Source organism: Idiotropiscis lumnitzeri, chromosome 19, assembly GCF_059441095.1.
Source record: "Idiotropiscis lumnitzeri isolate Australia: NSW breed Sydney's pygmy pipehorse chromosome 19, RoL_Ilum_1.0, whole genome shotgun sequence".
Classification (NCBI taxonomy): Eukaryota; Metazoa; Chordata; class Actinopteri; order Syngnathiformes; family Syngnathidae; genus Idiotropiscis; species Idiotropiscis lumnitzeri.
This window is the reverse complement of record NC_142409.1, coordinates 13158420-13179519: the sequence shown is the minus strand read 5'-3', so window position 1 is coordinate 13179519 and position 21100 is coordinate 13158420. Positions and strand designations below refer to the sequence as shown.

General features: G+C 48.2%; 1 protein-coding gene across 5 annotated transcripts in view; it reads left to right on the top strand.

Moving 5' to 3' along the window:
* The window catches only part of LOC148318667 (A-type potassium channel modulatory protein DPP6-like), a 75481-nt gene that overhangs the window by 43917 nt on the left and 10464 nt on the right, over positions 1–21100 (top strand). For 4 of the 5 annotated variants that reach the window (XM_088282934.1, XM_088282936.1, XM_088282933.1 and 1 more), the window contains exons 2-7: positions 7175–7289; positions 10062–10160; positions 18577–18671; positions 18939–19013; positions 19429–19481; positions 19578–19659. In XM_088282934.1, coding sequence (XP_088139060.1) covers positions 7175–7289; positions 10062–10160; positions 18577–18671; positions 18939–19013; positions 19429–19481; positions 19578–19659 — 519 coding nt within the window. The remainder of the gene's footprint in view (positions 1–7174; positions 7290–10061; positions 10161–18576; positions 18672–18938; positions 19014–19428; positions 19482–19577; positions 19660–21100) is intronic. The other variant, XM_088282937.1, reaches the window with a different exon arrangement.

Sequence of the window (21100 nt, the reverse complement as noted above, 5' to 3'; positions counted from 1 at the left end):
TTGAACCCTTCCTGTTGAACGCTAATCCCGTCTTGGAACCGTAACGCTTCCTCAAAGCTCCACAGCTGCAGAAGGAGATCGTCTCATTGAATCGTTGCATATGCTGACTTCCCCGCAACCCCGCTCGCCATTAGCTAGTCGAGAGTGGCGAGCGGGTTAATTGGCCGCTGGCTCGGCGCCGGCGCCTGATTGGCCGAGGCCCGCCGGCTGTTATTTGCGGACACGGATTGTCATTAGCGTGATCTTGTGTTGACTGCCGACTTTGTCCTCTGTCTTGTTGTTATTACGAGTCGTCCAGGCGCCCCTCCCCCTCCCCCACCCCCGACTAAGCGGCGAGGCGTCAGATTCGGGGGCTTCACGCCTAGCCGCTCAGGTGCTCGCCGCCTCGCCTCGCCTCGCCGCTCCCGCTGACATTTCTCGCCCGAAAGCCTCGCTGTTATTGTGCTGCGCTCGCGAGGAATAACGAAGCCGCTCGGAATTGACCGCATTTTTAAATGCGACGGCGGAGGCGGGAAAGTGGGCGGCGTGCCACAACGTCGCCCCCCCCACACTGTCGTCTGTCATGTTCCCGAAGCCCAAATTCGACTTTGCATCTCGTCTGTATTGCTGGCCGCAGCCTTGTTACCATGGCGATGCCGCAGATGAAAGCCACCAACGAGTTGTCGTAGTGATTGCTGTGCTGTTCTCCTGCCGTCTTGCACGTCGTCCACGGCGACCCGCATCAGGCAGTCACAAAGACTCCTCAGTCTTTTTGCAGAGGATAAAGAATCGATGCCTAAATGGTTTTAAAACCGTAACGATCAATATTAATTGTATTTTCTTTTTGACGGCTCGTATTTTTTAGATATTATTCCATCAATCAATTCTTCAAATAAAAAAAATCAGTTTTTTCATTATTAAATTGAATAACGTGCACATGAAGGGCAGGTATTACGTTAGTCCACTTATGGCTCGTGTGTGACTTTAAAGCGTGGTGAGTGACGTGGGCGCCGGCGAATGAGCGTGCAAGTTCGCCGGCTGACTGTCACAGTTGACCGCTGGCAGAGCGTGAAATTCTGACTTGAAGCCGTCCCTCCGCACCTTAACCTTGGCATGCAACCTTACTTTCAAACCCTGACTTGAAACCTTCATTTGAAACCGTGACGGCATTTCTCCACCCAGCTCGGCGCCGCGTGTGAATCCTCGGCGTGACTAAATCCACTTGTGAAGGGTTTCATTTTCCCTCCCGTTGGCCGGCGTCGGCAATTAGTGTCCCCGCAGTGCAGCGCTTTATACTCTTGAGATTGTTATCTCACTGTTGCTCATCCTGGCGCCGCTTCCGCATCGTCCTTTCGTGTACACTACGGAGGAAATACGGCCGCTCGTTTCTATCTTTGCGGAGCAAAATGAGAGGAAGGGGTTTGATCCTCGGGGGTCGCACGACGATGACGACCCTGAGTGTCTTTTTATCACCCGTTCTGCGATTGACCCCTCCCTCAAATCAAATGCCGGTCGGCGCTAATCGAAAGACGAGCTAATCTGCCAAGTAAGTGAAACCTTAGCCCCCCCCACGCCCGGGATGAGCTCGATGCTTAGCTGGACACGAGCGACTGTGACGAATCGATGGCAAACACAAACACGAGTCAGATGGAGGAATGGTGCTCCGAGTGCCGTATCGATCTGGCTCGACTCGCTGCCGTGATTTGGATCGCGTCCGACTACAAACGCGGATTTCTGACTTGCTGGATTATTTCCAGTTGTTGCGTTTGTATCTATTTGACTCCAAAGAAGAGAATCGATCACGCAAATGACGCGTCATGTCCACTGCGCGCATGCGCTGGTGTCAAACGGTTCCGGCTGCCCACATTCAATCTGCTGGGTCAAAATAATAAAGCCGACCTTGGTAAAAAGTAACCCGATCGGCTCCAAATCGAGCGTGTTAGCAAACCAACCCGGCAAAGAAATGACTTGAGTTATTTTACGCGGCGGCGGCGGCGGCGGCGGCTTGAATTGGCTGGAAAGTGATTTTCTTTGTGACGGCGTCCCGCCGCTCGCCGGGTGAACTCGTGAAGGTTCCAATCAGCGCTGCCGTCGGGGCCCGGCCCACATATCACAACACGGCTACTGTTTTACTGGCCCGGGAACACAATAATGGCGCGCTCGCCAGCAGGTGCCTGAATAAAGCCGCTAATAGAGCAATTATTCTCCAACAAAAGGTCACCTCGGGCATGAAGACGGACGCGGAAATCAATAAAGCTCGCCATTACGCCGGCCCCGAGCCCGGGCGCCGCGTTTTGGTCGCCAGCTGCCAGACGTCCGCAAGCTGATCGCCTTTCTATTCTTTTTGAGATGCTGTCGGGGATTTGATTTCACCTCTTCTTTCTTGGACGTCTTGAAAAATGCATGATTGTCGCTCGCTCGTTTGTGGCGTGATCGCTTGCGTCTGGCCGAGCGACTACAACGAAGCAATTCATCCGATTCTCGTCGACGTGGCAGTGTGATAGAATCCAATTTTCAAATCGGAAGGGCTGCGGGTTGGGTGGAAAATTTGCTTCAGTCTTTGAAAATGTTAGTCTAGTTATTATATTGTTATAAATCGGATCGATTAATCGTCCATTGTTAGCTCTTTTCAAATCCGTAAAAATCGGCTGATTGTTTTTTGTTTTATTTTGGCATGAACACGTCTATGAAGACAAAGTCTTGACAAAAAAAGGAAAAAGTGTTGTAATTGTTCTCGTTATCGTTATAAATGTTAAGATTTGATTGTGCCAAATATACGAATCACATCGGTCTCAATGAAGTCATCTCATTCGCTCCCGAATTTCAACACGCAAATGTTGACTCAATTGCTGCAATCTTAGTTTTGCTCTCGAGATGTCATGTTGCTCATTCCAAAGACGTTTTTTTCATTGTCGTTGTCGTCGTCACCCTTGAAATGGATTGTCTCGGCTGAAGAAAAAAACAAAAAAAAAACTGCGCAAGTTTTGCGTTTGTGAATCCTGACAGCGTAGCGACTTCATTCCTCGGAGAGTGTAAAATTAGCCGGCGGTAATTTGGATAAAATGCTCTGCGGGACGACCGCTTCAACGAGCTATTAAGAGTCGTGGCGTTCGAGGTCAGGTCTCGGCTATATTTCTATTTCATTTAGTTCCATCCCGTTACTTGTTGTTGCTATTCCTCGTCTGCATTTGAAAATATTTTTATATAATAAAGCGAAAAAAATAGACTTTTAAGTGATTATGATTTCTGATCCTTGGACAAAAGCTCGTTACTTCCGTATTAATAAGAGTTGGGAAATGCGTTGGCGTGAGCCACATGCTGCTTTACCGGCTCATCACTTGATCCCGTGTGGATTTCATCTTGTACTTTATGAAAAGATAACCGTCATTATTTGCGCCACCTTGATGAAAGATTTTCTGTCGTCCGACGCTATCGAATGAGGAGCTGACGAAGCCGCGTGGACGCGTTCGGCTTCCAGTCATGGTCAGACGCTATCGACTCGACAAAAAGCTCGTTAGGCAGCTTCTCTCTGCCGCGTATCGATCGCCGCGATACGCGTGAGTGTGCCCCGCGTCCGCGCGGCGGCGGTGGCCGTCCGCCGCTTTCATGGAGGGATTGGTTTGCGTTTCTCGCCGTCCCTCGCTGAGCGTCACGTCTTTGAACTTTCTGCCCGCCCGCCCGCCGTCTGACAGCAAAGTCGACGGCTCCCGGGGGAGGCGGACGCTTCCTGTGGGCGGCGGTGGCGAGGTCGAAGAAGGCAGAAAAAAAAAAGACTTTAAAAACTTCACTTGTGCACAATTTATGTGCGTCGAGTAAGACGAGTGATCCCAAAGGTCAAAGTGAGGTCATCGATAAAGGTTGCCGTGATCTTCGTTGGGAAATTTCAAACTTTTTGTGAGTATTGTAAATATTGACTAGAATATTGTTGGTGGGAGCACTTTGTGTGTCGTTCTATTGGACCTGAGCGCAGCGTCGGATACGATGGAGCGCCAGTATTCTGTTTGGTGGTTTGCCGCACCAGGTGGGCGTCGGTGGTCGTGCTCTTGAGTGGTTCGAGTCCGACTTTTTGCGCTGGCCTCGGTTGCTGCGAGTTCTGCCGTCGTTCGGTGTTCCCCAGGGTTCGATTTTGGGGCCCCTGCTATTTTTATTGAATTTGTTGCTCTTATCAAGAAATTTCCTTTGATTGCGATGCTGAGGACAAAAAAGGACACTTGGGCAGCACCCTGAAAGAATCCAAGCAGCATTTCCTGGAACACAAACGTTTGTCCTTTTGGAAATATTTTGGAGCCTCAAGCGGGGACGGCGGGTGGCGGGACGTGCCGATTAGCGCACGTGCGGACCTGCAACAGTAGCAACGCGAAGACAAACACTGGGCGAGGTTTTCCCAGCGTGTTGCCGTGGCAACCCAGCAAGACACAAAGAAGGCCTCACAATGTTATTCATTATTCAGGCGTCTTGAGTTTTTTCATGTCTTTGAACTTCCTCAAGACTTCTTATGTGCTTCCTGCGCCGTCCGACCGCGCTTTGTTTTTTTTTTCCCACGCGCCAGATAAGCTGGCACTTTTTGGTTTGTTGTTTATCCATCAATGGAGAGGAAATGACTTCTCATAAGTATCTGAGTTTTTTTCATCCGTTGATCCCTTTAATCAAACATAATGGCGGCGATAAGCGTTCAAGAGTCTATTCTTTTCACATGGATGTTCATATTTTGTTCGAGGAGGTGATAAAAAAAAAAAAATAGCAGCAGGCCGGAATACATTAGCCCAAGCAAATATCAGCGGGGGCCGCTTTTTATGAGCCCCCTGCGCCCAGAAACGCGAGTATGCCGCCGCATCTCATTTCAAGGAAGTGTGTGTGTGTGTGTGTGTGTGTGTGCATTGTTTCCGTGATGGCAATTTATTTTTTGCGCTAGTGGCGAGACGGCGGCGCGTCACGGAATGAAGGCGGAAGATGATAAGAACAAAAGAAAAGTTACTTTTCAATTCTTGGTGCTCACGACGGCGTGCCGCCACAACCTCAATACCAAAAACAATCTCGCCCTCTTACAGTCGCTCGCCTTGATTTTTTTCTTTTGTCTTATGTCGACGTCTGTCCGCCAGCGTTGAGTCGACTGTAGAAAATTGAGAATATGAACGGCAAAAACGAACGGCATCTCGCCTGCGCGTGTATGCGAACGTTTAGCCGGCTAACGGTGGAGCCGTGCCGAGCAGGAGCAGCACAATGAATTGAATTTCAACTTTAACAAAGCCTTGAATTGCTGACATGCGATCACGTCGGTCGGGCTTTCGCGGTTTGCGCCATTTTCAAACACATTTTGTAGATTTTGTTCACGTCGTTCCTGTCAAAACATGGCTCGCCTCATTTTTCCAATCAGAATCTGCCATCCTCTCGGGAATCACTCGCTCGAAACGCAGAAAACGCCCGTCCGCGTTGTCTCCTCGCCGAGAACCCGAGCGCACGCCCGCGGCCGGCGAGCGCGCCGATCCATAACGACGTACGTTTCATGTAACCATGAAGGCGAACGCGCGCTTGATGCCAATCGCATTTGCCGACACGTCGCCTCTCTCGCGCTCGCTGACGCATTCGTCGCAACTGCTGGGAAATGTGATGAAATGGGGGGAAAGGTTCTGGCTTTGTCGGCGTGACGGGGGTGCGCACAAAGGCAAGGAGGTGTGTGCGGAGATATATATATATCAAATTAAATTCATCATTGGAATCTTTTTATAAAACTTTTTTTTTCTTTTCGCCACAAGTGTGGACTTTGTGGTGCTCCGGTGACAACAAATCCTTGTTGCTCGATTTGCATCCGAGCAGCTGCTTGTTATTTATCGACGAGTACAAAGAAGCCCAATAAATGTCACTAATCGTCACGGAGCTGCTGTCATGTTCTGCACACATCCCATAATGACTCCAAAGTCGTGTCGCTCGTCTTCTCCAAATCCTTTTGTCATTTTCTCCACTTTCACGCACTCGCATTGACTTGCCGTAAAGGACGACGCGCTCTCTCTCTGGAGCGGGATTTCCGGTCCAATTGAAAGGAGCTTTTGTTCTGAATGCAGAAGGTCAGCACATAATTAGCAGAAAATGGAATTTGCCGGCTTTTTGATTGTACCGCCAACTTTTTTTTGTGTTCGATTTGGCTTGCAATTCATTTTCATCATAACAGGCTTGTCAAAGAGGCCGAGTGGTTTTGTTCCGCCGGCTAACGACGCCTTGGGCTCTTTTTCAATTAAGGTGTGGAGGCGACGAGTCTGCGCCGAGGTGGGCGTGATCACCCGAGGGGGTCCGCTCACTAGTTCAGCCATTCTCATCGTCATTAGAGTGCGACGTTGTTCTCATTTGGTCCCGACACGCCCCCAACTTGCTCCCTTCTTTATCTTCGATCAACCAATTAGGAACTTCCTCATCATCCACCCACAAATCTGCTGAGACCAACCACTAAATGATTTTGATTCATGGCGTCGGCGAAGGTAGTGGAGAAAATGTGAGACTTTGAAAGTTCCGTGGCGGAACTGCTGTGCAGCTTTTTTGTTTTTTGTGATGAAGCCATTAGAGAAAGTCTCACTAAAAGTGAAACTTAACTCAAGGCGACGCCGGTCTGCTCGACAACAATCACCACTTCAATTTGATTAAAAGTAGTGCTTTGCCACCATCTTGTGGCAATTCCAAATTGTTTTTGTCCTACCACGCTGAGACTTTTGCAAGGTTGTCAAGGTTGTTTTTAACTAGCGAACCCCCCGGACCAGCAACTCCCCCCTCTCCCCCAAACACACACACACACACACACACACACACACACGCCTTGCCTGCTGCGATGCGTTGAATGCGCAGATGTGTCACAGGTTGCGTTCACTTGCGTCAAATCCGTCGGCGGCCCGTGTGCGGATCATTAGGAAAATTCATCTTCCTCCTCCCACCGCCGCCGTTGTTTTTCCTCCTTGAAATCCGCGAGGCGGCAACTGTTTGTACGCCCCCCCCCTTGCCCCCCCCCCCACCCAGCGCTTCCTCTGATTCATCTTGTTAGCTACTGAGCGATAGTCTTGTCGTCACTCTTCTCTTATTTCCAGCACACTGCTCCTTTCAATTTTCTGTCATCCTGTCTTCATCTCCGTGCAAATTGCGCCCTGATTGACTCCCACAATGCATCTCTCCTTCCCTCCCCGCCTCCGTGCCCCTCCCCACTGGCATTTTGCAGGAATTGGTGGGCAGCAACCCGCCGCAGAGGAACTGGAAGGGAATAGCGATCGCCCTCCTTGTCATTCTGGTCATCTGCTCGCTGATCGTCACCTCCGTCATCCTGTTGACACCAGGTACGCCGCACAGGACGCCCTATCGGGTGGGGGGGGTGGGGTGGGGGGCGTGGTTTGCACAGACATTATCATTGGCAGTCGTGGCCATTAACTTGCAAATAAATGAGCGCGCAAACAATGCAACGAACGAGCGCGTCGCTGTCCTCTTGTCCAACGATCACCTCGGCCATCAAAGTCGACGAGTCGTCCTCACGCCGCCAATCGCCAAACTCAGCTTGACCTTGACGTGTTTCTCTCCCTGAGCTCGCGACCTCCGCCAAGGAGATCTCATCGATCGCAAAACGGCCGCCGAAGATGTAAACGACGAATTCTGGTGTCAGTCCGCAAGTCTTCTGGTTCGTGGGCGCTTTCAAGTTAAATTTCGCCGCCGTTCGGTTGGAAGTTCAGGAAAAAATGTTGAGACTTTTTGCACAAGTTGCTCTAAACGCCACCCAGAGCTGGGCACTTGACCCAGTCAGTCCCCCGCTCTCCGGCCTCGCCCCTTTGACCTTATTCATAAAAATTGTCAGTTTGGGGGTTGACGGTTTGACTTCCTTAATGTTCTCTCTTTCTGGGGTATTGCCCCCCCCCTCTTGTAATGGTATGCCCCAGTAGCGGGGGGGGGGGGTGTGCACGTTTTGCAATGTCAGAGTCAGGAAATGCAGGCACGCTTGAACGCACGCTGCTGTCTCCCGTCTCTTCACACACAAACAGTTGCTCGTGACGCATTTGGAGGAATTTTTGTCGTTTCATCACAAACACGAGAACTCATTCGTGGGCTGGACTAAAATCCACCTTTGTTCATCAAACCCTTTTTTTTTTTTTAATTTGTCACCCTCGCGCCCCAAAAATAGGCGCCCAACTTTTCGCAACAGGTGACGCTGCCCTCGTGTCGTGTTTTAAAAGCGGAAAGGTTCCTGCTTTGGAAATTGTGCGTTGTGAAATATGATCCTTGCAAATTCTGTGCTCCGTTTCAACCAATTAGCCGCTTCCTGTCCTCGGCACGTTAAGTCGCTTCCAGATTGGCCGCTTCGTATGGTATTGAAAATGAGGTCAGCGAGCGATAACGATTAGCATATAGAAACTGCTGACACCGCTCCTACTTTGAGATAAAGTGCGCAACTTCAGCCAAGGAAAAGGATTTGCTCCTTGCTATTCATAAAAAAAAAAAAAAAGTCATCTGTCCACGGCGGCGTTTTAATCCGTCCATCTGGTTATCTTAAGTGAGTAAAAAAAAGCCAAAAGGCGTCATTTATCCTTTGAACCTCACCATCTGACGTGAAAAAGATCATCTAGCGGTGGCGAGCAGCTGCCTCCAAAGGTGTTTGTCTTTGCGTTAAGACGGCGGCGGCGAGGATTAGCGTGTTCGCGTCCGTCTGTTGGACGCAATGTGACACAAACGCACGACACCGCCGAGTTGACGTCTTGCGACTTTCACGTCGTCGCGTCAAGATTGTGATTTGCTGCTTGGCGTCCTCGTCGACTTTGGAAAACTTTCAAACGGCGTCGCTCCACTTCACACTTGGTGGGAGTTATCAGCAAAGATCCTCTTTGACGTTTTTTAGCGCTCCAAATTCAAAAGACTGAAATTTAACAGGATTGCGTTTGTTTATTTATTTTTTTATAAAAAGGCAATTGCACTCCCAACTCTACTGTGGAGAAAGCATTTTTTGGGAGGAACCCGTTCCATTCCAATAAAGCTGCGCCATAAGCGGCTGAGCACATACTTAATGTGAAGTCGTCAACACAGCTTGTGTACTGGAGCGACTTGTTCTGGTGGAAAATGTCAACGGTGAGCCGCACGTCTGGAATACAAATGGCAGCGGCACCGGACACTCTTGGAGGCTTTTAAGGTTCTGCTCACTTGTCAGTGGGACGGGACCGCTTTTGCTCAACATTTGTCTCGCAGCAACTTGTGAACTTGAGGCAAACCTGACCGGACCTGACGGAACCCAACACTAACCGTCGCAAGAACTTCATTCGCCGTACAATCACCCAAACTTATTTAACGGCAGACCAAGTCGGACTCGACGTGACCTGACGGCACCCCGACCGACCTGAACCAACCTTCTCCACCAAACTGCCTCTGGCCAACCCTTAATGTCACCCAAACTTTTTTTTCTCTCCCATAATTAAAGTCAAAATAAAAGTTTTGGTCCCGAGACAGAAGTTATTTTTTAATTTCCTCAAATTTTTAAAATTTGCACCATGTAACAAATATTATTTAATTGTTAATTTAACTATTTAATGCATGAAAATGGACTCCTCCTAATAATTCTAGTTTCAAAATAAATGCAAATGGCGTTTCGACTCTTTTTCATTTTTCAATTCTCAACATTGCCGCCGTGTCCGCACAAACGTCTCCGTACTTTGTCTCCGCCGTCTTTAAACACGCTCCGGCGAACAAGACTTGAGCCGAAAATGTTGCAAACCGACAGCTGCGGTTAAGCTGACGGATTCCCGCCGATACGACGAAACTTTGATCCCAAAATTCCCGTTTGCCTTGTCTTGCCGGGAGATTCCTTGCGGGGGGGAAATAAATCCCAACAAAATGTGTTTTTAAGCGAAAGCCCACAAAGGTTAATCACGTCTTCCCCGTCCGTCCGTCTCGCGTGGATGTGATGTCGGATGAAATGAAGAGTTTGTGGCAGCCGCCGCAAATCATCAAAGAGCAAATTTGCTGCCGCTTTCAATTAAAGTTGATCTCGATTCTTACTTGTTGAAGCTGGCGTGAAATGGAAATTCATGCTCATATCCTCCCACTCGACGTGTTTGCTTCTTTTGTGTTTACAGGTGAAGATGACCGTCTGGCTCTCAAGGGCAAAGTGAGCGTGGAGGACCTTTTCCGAAAAGATTTCCGGGTGCACGACCCCAACGCTCGATGGATCGGCAGTAAGTCGGCTTTTGCTTTTTTTCCCGGCGGCAACGTGACAATCTGACTGGCGTGCAGCATTCGGAGCCGTTTGCAAGTTGGGGCCCGTCCGTCTTTGTTAGGCCGCCGGTAGGGGCAGCGTCATTGGCATGGTGGTCTCGTGGGCGGAGCCTTTGAAGTGCAGTCACGTGTTGTGCTTGGTGACAAATCACTCCCGTTTTTTTTCTTTGTTCATTCCCAACCAGAACGTGCAACTCTGAAAAGGTTTTGAACGTCACCTGTTGTCAGCCAAAAAAAAAAATGTATTTATTATTCAAGGCTGAACTAAACTTTTGGCCACGTACAAAGCTCACTCTGCAAAATATGCGGTGAGCATCCTCCCCTCCTGCGCTCACCACCACCGGTTGGCGGTTTGCAAAACTTGCAAAAACGGGTCCGCAATGTCCGAACTGAAGAACGCTTTTAAAGACGTCGTCTTGTCGGTTGCGTCGCTAATGACGCCCAAGACAACAAACGTTGCTGTCAAACAATAAAAAAAAAAAAAACGGTTATTTGCGGCGTCGTGGAAGTCCGCTGCGCGTTTGCGTCGGCGCCCGCCCGCCAAGCCATTTGTTCCGCACGTCCAATTACCTGCGAGCGCAGCGCTCCTATTTCCGGCGATCGGTGCAATAAATAAACGACAGCGCAAACACTCACATGGCTGCAGGGAGGGCAAATTATAGACTGGATTTTCCTCGGCAGGCATCAGCAGCCAGACGTGACGGGATAACGAGGCTGATTTGCTTTTTCTTTTTGAAGCAACACGCTGAAGCGTCCTTCCTGATTATGCGGGCCCCACTGATTGGCCGGCGTCTCTTTCCTCACGAGCGGACCGTCCGACGCGCTGATGAGCACGGTGATTGTTGGGCCTCGTTTGCGTGATGACGACCTCTGTTCGCCGTATGTCGCGGAGGCATGAGACGCCTCCCCGGTGGCCCGTTTTGGCGCCGCCGCAAACACGGATCCATTGCGAGAACAAAGTGCTCTTAACACATCTGGAGGCCAACATCTGTTCGGTGTCGGGCTGAACAGAAGTTGCGCGGCAGGCGGGTTCAACCGTTCAACATGTGCTCATCTCCGCTGGAGTTGAAAAATGTCGTTGCTGAGAGTCAGTCAGCGTTTCGGCGCATTTTCCTCCCAAGGATTCAACAAAGAAGACAATTTGGACGAAAACTTGACCTCCAACTCGGTCTGTAGAAGACTTTGTTTTCACTCAATGTCTGCTGTAGATTCGTTTACATTCATCAGCTGGACCGCAGCCGTTTATTGCCAATGACGGAAATATTCGTCACGTCCGCGACGTCCGCCTTGGAGTTAAAAAATTCTGCGGGTAGTGTATAAGTTGTTTTGTAAACTGTAAAAACGTCAAAACATTTGTCGTTCCCACGCTCACGCACAGAAATATTATTTTGCCTCATTCGAACCTCGAGCACCTCGTCTCCTTTTTGGCATTCGGCGCTTCCACGGATGAAAATATCAGAGCGGCGACTTGGCTCGGCCGGCGCTTTTATATTTCCTTAACGCAATTAAGACGCTAAATGAAGTGATCACGCGGCGCCATCATTACGCCGTGTAAAACTTTAGCACTTGGAGTTGAAGAAGATAAAAGAATGAATTTGCGCTTCATCTGTTCCTCGCCAACAAGCGCTTGAGCGCTTTTAAAGGTCGTTATCGCCAAGGAATAATATCTACTTTTCTTGCTACTAATGCTTCTTGTGGAATGAGGTGTCGTCCAATTAGCCGTTTCTTGTTTTGCGGTCAAATAAGTTCCAAGGATCGTTTCGTTGAAACGGGAGCTTATGGAAAATGTACGTTTTAATTGCTCGCATCCAAATATGCTCTCGAGTGTGAAATTATACAGACAAGTCAATGTTTTGTGAGCTGCCTCTGTCAAAACAAAACCAAAAAAAAAATCAAATCAGGTGAAAAGTCTTAATTGGCATTCAGGCGGCCGCAGAGCAAGAAAGGAAGTCGCCTCCGCTCGGAGTGGATGAAATATGGACGTGAATCATCGAGCGCGAGGTTTGACGTCTTATCGGGCGGCGGCGACATCACGGGGACGTTTGAGATAAGGCGACAAGGACTTTTACAGCTGCTGCAGGTTTCCGTGGCGACAACGGGGATTATCACTTATTAAAGATTGTCGGATAACAAAAAAAAAATGGCCGGGATGTCTTGTCGTTTATTTCGAATGATCAGATGGTGTGCCGTGCTAATCGATATTCAAAAGCGCGACCTACTGTGGGAAATGGATATTTTATATATTTTGGACGAACAGTTATGTCTCCCGAGTGTGTGATTAGATAAGAAAGTAGTGCAGTTATTTCACAGGAACCAAAAAATGTTTTTAGCTTTTTCCATTCTTAGGTCTCACCAAAACACAAACTTATGAAAAAAAGTGGAGAAAACAAGCGCTCCCTAAAATAAAGAATTCATATTTCTTGCTTGTGTAAAACCAAAGGAAGAAATATGACATTTTTGAAAGCCATGACACGGCGCCATCTTCAGGGATCCGTTTGCCATTACAGTGTCTTCCAAACCGGAATTTCACAGGATAAAAAAGAAAGCAAATGTCTGGTGGAACGTGAGAATTTTGAAAATGCAGCGCGTCGCCATCAGCATGGCGAGCGCGTGCGGCGGCCATCATTATAAATCTCCCGTGCAGTCAGCGGATCGCATTTAGGAGACGTCGCCTAATCAACATTATTCCGCCAACGCCAAGGTGAAAAACGCCCCCCCCCCAACTCCCCAAACTCCCGTGGGACGCCGCGATGGGACCGGAGCAGCTGCTCGCCATTTGAATACGGCGAGCGGAGTCGTTTGTTCTGCGCTCAGCCAGCTGGGGAGCCGCAAAGAAATGTTGACTTTGACGCTGTCCCGGAACCGCCGTGTGTCTTTTGTCCTTGGAGCTCGCGTCGCTGCTACCGTTTACAGGCCTACCGCAGGTAATTGATCAAAAAAAAAAAAATAATCCAATCGATGTACACGACAAATTCTGTTCCCAATTCCATCCGAATGTGTGCGTTCATCTTTCGGAGCCAACCACTAAAGCCAACTCAAAGCAACTTTCCGACGTACTCAAATCGTTGAGTTTCGTCGGCATATAACTGCAGCTCGGTTCCACGGAACAGGACGGGAAAAAAAGCTTCATCTTATTGACTTGCTTTTCTTTTGCCCGCCACGCGTGTCACTGCTTAATGGCATCGCGCGACGGGCCATTTTCTTGCCAATGAGACATAGCTAATTAGCACAAACATTAAGTGCAAGCGCGTCCACTTGATTTACTGTCGTGGGGCAAGCGCCTTCGTCAAGGCGAGCACCGGAATATTGCTTCCTTTAAAGAGACGAGGAATCTTCTTTCGTTCGTCCGATGTTCTGTTTTCAATACAAACGGAGGACTGAAAAAACTTGATCTTCATATAAATTCCTATTAAGACCCCCCATGAGCCTTTCTGCCTCTCAGCATTAGCTCTCCGGCTTCATTATCATTTTAATTCCGCTGAACATGGCTAGCTGGCTAATAGGCTAGCTTGATCACATTGTCATCAAGCTTCCACACAAGAAACATTTTGGAATAATCGTGTCGCTAAGTTAGTTAGCTAAAGTGTTAGCTAATTGACACGCAGACGGATGCCAGCTGAAAACTAACGTTTCGTCTTTCAATTGGTGCAGCTGTCGATATTCATGTTCTGTTCTGAACACAAAGGGAGGAACATAAACGCGAGTGAGGCGTCCTACGTTTTGTAGCCGTGTGGCTCAGAAGCCTTTCGGAAGTCTCCGCCGTCGTCGCCTTTGATTGCGAGATGTAAAACCAACGTCACTCGTTTCAACGTCACGCGCGCAAAGAATACTCGGCCTAATTAGCATGACGACTCCAAATGGGTGATGAATTCCGACTTCTTACAACTATATTTTCACTTCCAAAATGTAGCCCGCGTATGAGACTTCTTTTTTTTTTTGTCCTGATTCCTTTCCTGCTGCCTTTGTTCCTTCATTCCCACTTCCTTTCCCTCAGTTTTTTTTTTCACCTTTCAAATCTCCTTTTCATCCTTCCTACTTTTGCTTCACACCGATTTATTTGAATGTTTCCTTCCTTAAGTTAATGCCACCTTTCTGCCTTCAATGTCTCTTTCCATCTGTCACACCAAGTTTTCTGCCTTCCTTCCTTACCTCCTTTCACCTCAAGCCTACTTTTTTTTTTCTATTTGCTCTCTTTCCTTCTCTCCAACCTTCTTCCACTTTTGCAATTATTTTTCCTTCAAAGTCTTTTTCTGCCTTTCTTCCTTTGCTTTAAAATTTTTTTTTAAAAATGTGCATACCTCCTCGGTCCCACTCTCGGCACACATTGCTTATTATGAACATTTGTATTTTGACTGGTCTTTGTTTATGAGGCGTCCCTCTCACATTTGCATTATTTTCAAGCGTTCTTTGCCTGCCGGTTTGCCAGCGCATAATAATAGCCTTCAACAAGCGCTTGAAAGCCGCCAATTGTCTGTCAGCGGCAGGAAACGAGACAAAAGGGTGCGGGAAGTAGTAATGAAAGTAGTATCAACAAAAAAAACAAACTCCATGTTTATGCTTTCACCTCTTCACTCTTTTGCAGCCCCAAAACGAGTGCCTGTCTCAAATATTTCTACGACTGCTTTTGTGACGGGCGTAGGCTCCGCATACCTTTCACTTGTCTTTATTATTTGTCATTGAACGACAAAAACATGATGCGGTTGTCAAGGACCCGATGGGCTCAAAGATAGAAACGGGTCTTATGAGCGATGCAGATTTTTGGCGACGTGGTGGTGGGAGATTATTCTTTTCCTTGTCTGCAAGGTTATAGCCGAGGCTTTTTGCGTAGGTTTCGTTTGTATCGAGGAAAACTCCAGCGATATCTGCGTGCGGCATATGATCTGCATTTAGCAAATAAGCACAAAGTCAGACGCTTGCTCCAAGCCAAACATTCACCAAAAAAAAAAGGCAGCGGCGAATGAAGGCTGATTGACGGGCCTGATTTCCAAAAGATTGGCAAAAGTGTACGGCAGCAGGTTAACTGCAGCCTGGGGTGCGTTTTTTTAATTTGACGCCTTTTGCTCATTTGTTCTCGCGCTCATTTGTCAAAGAATTGAAATTCCACTTTGGCTCTGGAAAAAAAAGACTTTTACTTTCTTTTTCATTCGCCGCATAAAGGGAGCCAAATGCCGCCATTGTACGACTTCATAAGACACGAGCGCGCTTTAAGTTGCCGTTTTATGTTTTATGAATCACGTCTGTGCGATCAGGTGGCCGAGATTGAAGATTGGAGTCCTGCTGTTGACTTGATGAGCTCTCACGGAGACGCCGTAATTCACGCTGACGTTTATCATTTCACTTTTCATTGTTCTCCTCGTTTGCATTTTTAATTCCGTCGGGTTTTTTGGGACCCGTTTAAGTATGGATTTTAATCCTTACATTGTTAGTTTCTTTTTCTGATTCTAAATCGAGAAATAAAACATTATTGCCGCAAATCCCAACGACTCACTTTCCGAGCCAAACTGACGCGCACATTTGGAAGCTAAAATGTCGTATGATCATCACATGTTCCGAGCAAAGAATAAGGGCCACGGTGAGCCGCTGAAGCAAGCGAGCGACGCCCGCGCGGGAGGCCCAAGGCGTGACGCTGTATTCATACGACGATGCGGCGAGAGAGCGGCCGTAGATCAGAGCGGCAAACAGCACCCTGGGCTGACACGGCGAGGCCCCGGTGAGGCTCGCCGGCAAAAAAAAAAAAAAAAAAAAAGAAGATGGATGGAAGGAAGGGAAGCGGGAACGCCCGAGGTGGTGTGAAAATCTAAACAGCTGCGAGTCGGAATGAAGAGTTTGAGAGGCGATGCAGGGGCGATAAGGACTGAAGTGAGGCGCAGGAAGTCGTGGCAAGGGCAGTCGGGGGAACCATCGGAGCCCGAGTCGCTGCATCGCGACGAAAAGTGGAGGGAAGTCAGAAACAAAAAAAAAAAACTTAATGTGGCTGTTCACCTCCAAAAGGAAAACGTGACACGCATCCTCGACGTCATAATTGAGTTTTCAATTTTCACGCATGGTGGACGGCTCATGAAAAGTTATTTTGTCCTTTTATGCGCGACCATTGGAAAGGTTTTTGTCTCTTTAAACCCGTTGCCACGGTCACCTTGAAAAAGTAACTGGCTTACTTTGATTTAAAAGTAACTAAATGAATGCTTTAAAATTTATTTGTTGCATTCAACACAAAACCACGTTTGTAAAAAAAAACAAGACATGTCATCTGTTACTTGTTTTTATGAATACAATTCCCAAAATTTATTATTTTGGCCCGACTTTTAATTCTTAAATTGTCTTGGCAATCGTCACACTTATGCTGCACATTGTTTATAAATCGAATAAGTTTTTTGCCTTTTTTTTTATATTTGTCATACTGGGAGTGTTTCTGAAGCTAGATAACACTTTGTCACTTGAATATTCTCACAAGTTTGACTGAACGTCCAGCTTGAAAACGCAAATCAATCTCCTTCCTGCGTTATTTTTTTTTTATGAACTGTACCGTTGTTTGCAAAGTGTCTTCATCTAGAAAAATTTCATTTGCTAATTATTAGTTTGGAAAACAAAAGATCCCAATTGAAATGTTGTCAATTGTTCCTTCGTGCTGCGCTTAAGAAGCCGTCAAGAGCGCTTGACTGTCGACGGGATGCAGAAGAGAGAGCTTTTGCGATCTACTTGTGACGTTGCAAGTAACACATTCGATTCATACTTACGGTAAAAATGGAATATTTTTGAGTTACGCGTTTCTTTGTTACAACAGACGAGCGCTATTCAAAAGCCGGCGTCTTCTATATGAAGTTCGTTGGTTGAAGTTGTGCATACGTGACCTTCGTTACACATCAGACACCAACGTGGACTGATATTTTTGTCTGAGCACCTCATTGCAAAGTTGCACATCCATTTGGACTGCTGACGGCGATTCCAAAGTTGTCAAAGTTGGGCGTGTGTCACTCCACTTGATGCCAAATCTTTTTGAAGGATATCAAAACTGCTCAGCGGTCGGCAGCAGACGACGATTCCAAAGTTGCATTCGGGATGAAAACCGTCAAAGTTGCCCATCCGTCGCCACCGTGGACCGCTTTTTAATAAGCGCTTCCTTCCGTTCCGTATTTGTATTCCTTCAAATGCCAACGCTCTCCGAGGAGATCTTGGCCAAATGCGCCGCGTTGAGCCCAAGTGGCATAATGAAGCCGCTGTGCTTTCCGTACGTGAGCGCATTGTTAGCGTCTTCGTATTCGGCTGGGTTTTGTGTAACAAGATGAGGGAAGGGGGGGGGGGGGTCGTAGGACTTTAATAATCTAAAAATATCCGCATTGGCTCCCACGAGCACGTTGCCAATCAAAGCCGCTGTAATGGGAATTTAGTCACCTCTAATGGTCAATTAGCTAGCAGCTAGCAAACACGCCGCATAACAATCTCCGGATGCTAATTAGCTCAGCTGGTGAGAGTGAGTGTGTGAGTGTGTGCGTGCGTGCGTGTGTGTGTGTGGCTTTGCAAAGGAGAGCTGACGGACTGAAGCTGAACGTGGAAGGCTTGTTAAACAAGGAGGAGGACGAGCGGCGTCTGTCTACCTCGGAGGCGTTTACGCGGGTGCTTTTCAATCGACAAATGCGCGCAAATTGTTGGCTCAGTCGTCCCACACATTTGCAAGTCTTCAACGTTCATTGTGGGACCAGCAAGAGAGGACGTTCCTGGATTCACCATCGTCGTAGACATTCTTTGCGCCACAAGAATGTGAGAATATTTTTTTTCAAGAGCGGGAAGTAAGAATTTGACAGAAAGGGTCATGTTGAAAAGAATACTTTTTGGAGGGAAATCTTCAAAGAATATTGCAAGCTCAAACGTTTCAATCAACCTCAGAAAGTGATCATCTTACAAGAATGCAATCAGACTAATCCAAGCTTCAAACCAAGCAAAAAAAATTGTTTCCATCCCGTTGTGCGATTCTTCGAAAGTTTCCCCAACTTGAAGAAGCGAACAAAAAGTCGCGCTGAAGGCAAGCGACCCAAAATGTCTTGCGGCCAACCATTGCCTTCATCTCCTCTCGCTTTGCGTGCTGAGATGGTGACACGTGGCCCTCGTGGACTTGCGCGCTTTGAAAGGTGCGCCAAGATTGAAGCGTCCTCCGACTGTCATTCATCAAAAGCGGCCTCGTTACGTTTGACGGCTTGGCTCCGCTCGCATGAATTTCAACGCTCCCCGTGCCGCCGTTAAATGGCGCCGCCAACCGCCGTCTGTTTGAGGCCGACCGCCGCCGCCGCCGCCGCCAAGGTGACCGCACCTTCAACCGTCGACGCTGGATTTTTCGATTCATGCGTGAACAAAACTAAGGGTCCAAACGTGTCTTGGTCGCAGATAATGAGTTGCTGTACCGGGACCGTGACGGCAACGTGGTCCGCTTGGACGTGGACCGCGACGACAAGACCATCCTGGTGCACCACAAGAAGTTTGTAAGTCACAGGAATTCAATTCAAATTTTTCTGCAGCTTCAGCAATATCGCCCCCCCGTCCCTTTTTTTTTTTTTTAAAAGCTTCATTAAACCGAATATTACGACTCACAAGTGTGCTGCGCGTCGTTAATACTCGCCTCGCTTTTTCCTTGTAAACATCTCGGAGGAGGCGCAAAGATAAATGCCGTGCGTCGGACGTCGAAAGACTCGATTGAAATGAAGCGGCGACGAGCGAGCGTGCTGAACCATGTCGTTGCTCTCCTGCAGGAGATGTACAAAGCCAACAAGTACGAGGTGTCTCCCGACATGAAGCACGTTCTGCTGGCCTACAACGTGGCACCGGTGAGCTTTCCTTTTTGCTTACTTTTGGATTCCCACAAGTGGCAACTGTGTCGAAATGAGTTTGGAGCTTCCTAGATACAAGTAGCGCTTTGCCGCCATCTTGTGGTAAGATGTTGTTCTGCGCAACAGACTGCTCCCACCCGAAAAGTTCCCTGACCTCTCCCGAGTACTTTTAGCTGCACTTTTTTTTTTTGGTCCTAAAAGTTTGACAAGCGACCAACTACACATTCTGGCTTTCCACAAATTCTTCAAGTTTTTCTTTCCGTGGAAATGTGCTGTACTGTCAAAGCAGCAAGTTTCTGTTATTTACTTGCAAGTTGCGCCACTTCATTCCGGCCTGCCCGCTTCTGTATGTTCTACTTTTATTTTACACCTCTTTTTTTTTTTCTGCTGTTAACAAATTGCCTCGTTGCAGGTGTACCGCTCCTCCTACACGGCCTTCTACATCATCTGCAGCCTGGAGACGCCGTAAGTCACCAAGGACGAGTCGACGCTATGATTTGAAGCTTGAATTTGTGAAGTGTTGATGAACGGATGTTGAAATGTCCGACCGCCTCACTTCAGGGAGACGTGGAACTTGAACCCGCCCGAGGTGCGCAACGCTCAGCTGCAGTACGCCGGCTGGGGGCCGCAGGGTCAGCAATTGGTAAGGACGGCGTTGGCACGGGGCCGTTACCGTTCTCAGTGGATAGCACGGTTGCCCTGGCAACCAGTCCGGGATGCACCGGCACCTCTCACCCAAAGTCGCCTCGGATGGGCTCCGGATAAGCGCGTTAGAAAATGGATGGCGCTCCGCTTTTTTTGAGGGGGGGGGGGGGGGGGGTCATCTTTCACGGGTTGACGACTTGGACCTCGTAAACGGTCGCACGCGCCGAACGATTGTGGCACCGTGCATGATGGGAAAAAGGCCACGTTCACAACGGCCTTCACGACTCTTTAGGAGGCTTTTTTTTTTTTTTTTTTTTTTGATTTTGTCTGAAATGCTTGTCAGTTTCTGGAGCGTTTTCAAGATGAAGTTGACTTTTGCAGGTAAACAAACTTCAGTGCTTGCCGGAACCTAATTAGTTTTAGTCTGAGAAATTGATGACATCGCGCAGCACAATGCTATGAATTAGCCGTTATCTAGTCGCTGGATTCATTCACACGCTGGCTAGATTGGTGTAGCCTCAAGATGGCTGACGTTCGTCAAGATTTTTTTTAATTAGAAAGACAAAATCTTCACGGTGAAATTGTGGATGTCAAGGTTGTGGAGTTGCTGCTCCCGATTTCTCAAATTCATTCATCACATCCAGCCCTGACCCGGGCTTGAAACCTCAATTTGGAATTCAGTTTCAAATCCTGCCTGGGGAACCGAATTTTAAACTCTTAATCCCGTTTGAAAACCCGAACCCAGGCTTCAAACACACACTTGCAACCTTAATTTGAAACCCGATCTTGAACGTCATTTGCAACCCTACCACGGCCAAGAAAGATGGCCGACGCCTCCCACAATGCGCCTCCCCCTTCGTTTGCATCCTTTCCGCCTCCGACCACCGTGCTCGTAATAATTGTCCGACGTTAATGAAGCTCTCGCCGCTGAGTCGAGAACAATGTTGCACGCTTGCAGCCGAGAGTCGAATTGAAGGTCTGCTCTATTTCCTCAGAAAGAGGGTCAGGCTTTCTCCCTGTGGCGCGACCTAGAAAGCACTCCGGCTGCACGGCGGAGTCACACACGGGACCTCGTCACTCGCCCCATCTCAACAATGCACTCCATCTGTCGAAGTTCACAATCGCAATTCTTTGCAAATTTCAGAATGGAATTTACTCGAGAGCGACGCTGCATGACGGCCAAAGAAAATTGCATGAAAGCGCTCGGAAGGCTTCCAACAAGGATGAAAAGCCGCACGTTTGCTTATCAGCATGCGGAGGTGGGTCTCACATGCGCTTTATCATCGGGGGGGGGCGACCCCGGTGGCGGCGCCGCAGTCACCTTATCACAGCTGAGAATCCACCTTGGGGTGCAAGCGTGCATTAATGTGACGCCCGACGAAGAGATCGGCGCACGGATTTCGACTTTTATTTACGGCACAGAAAATGAAGAAACGGGT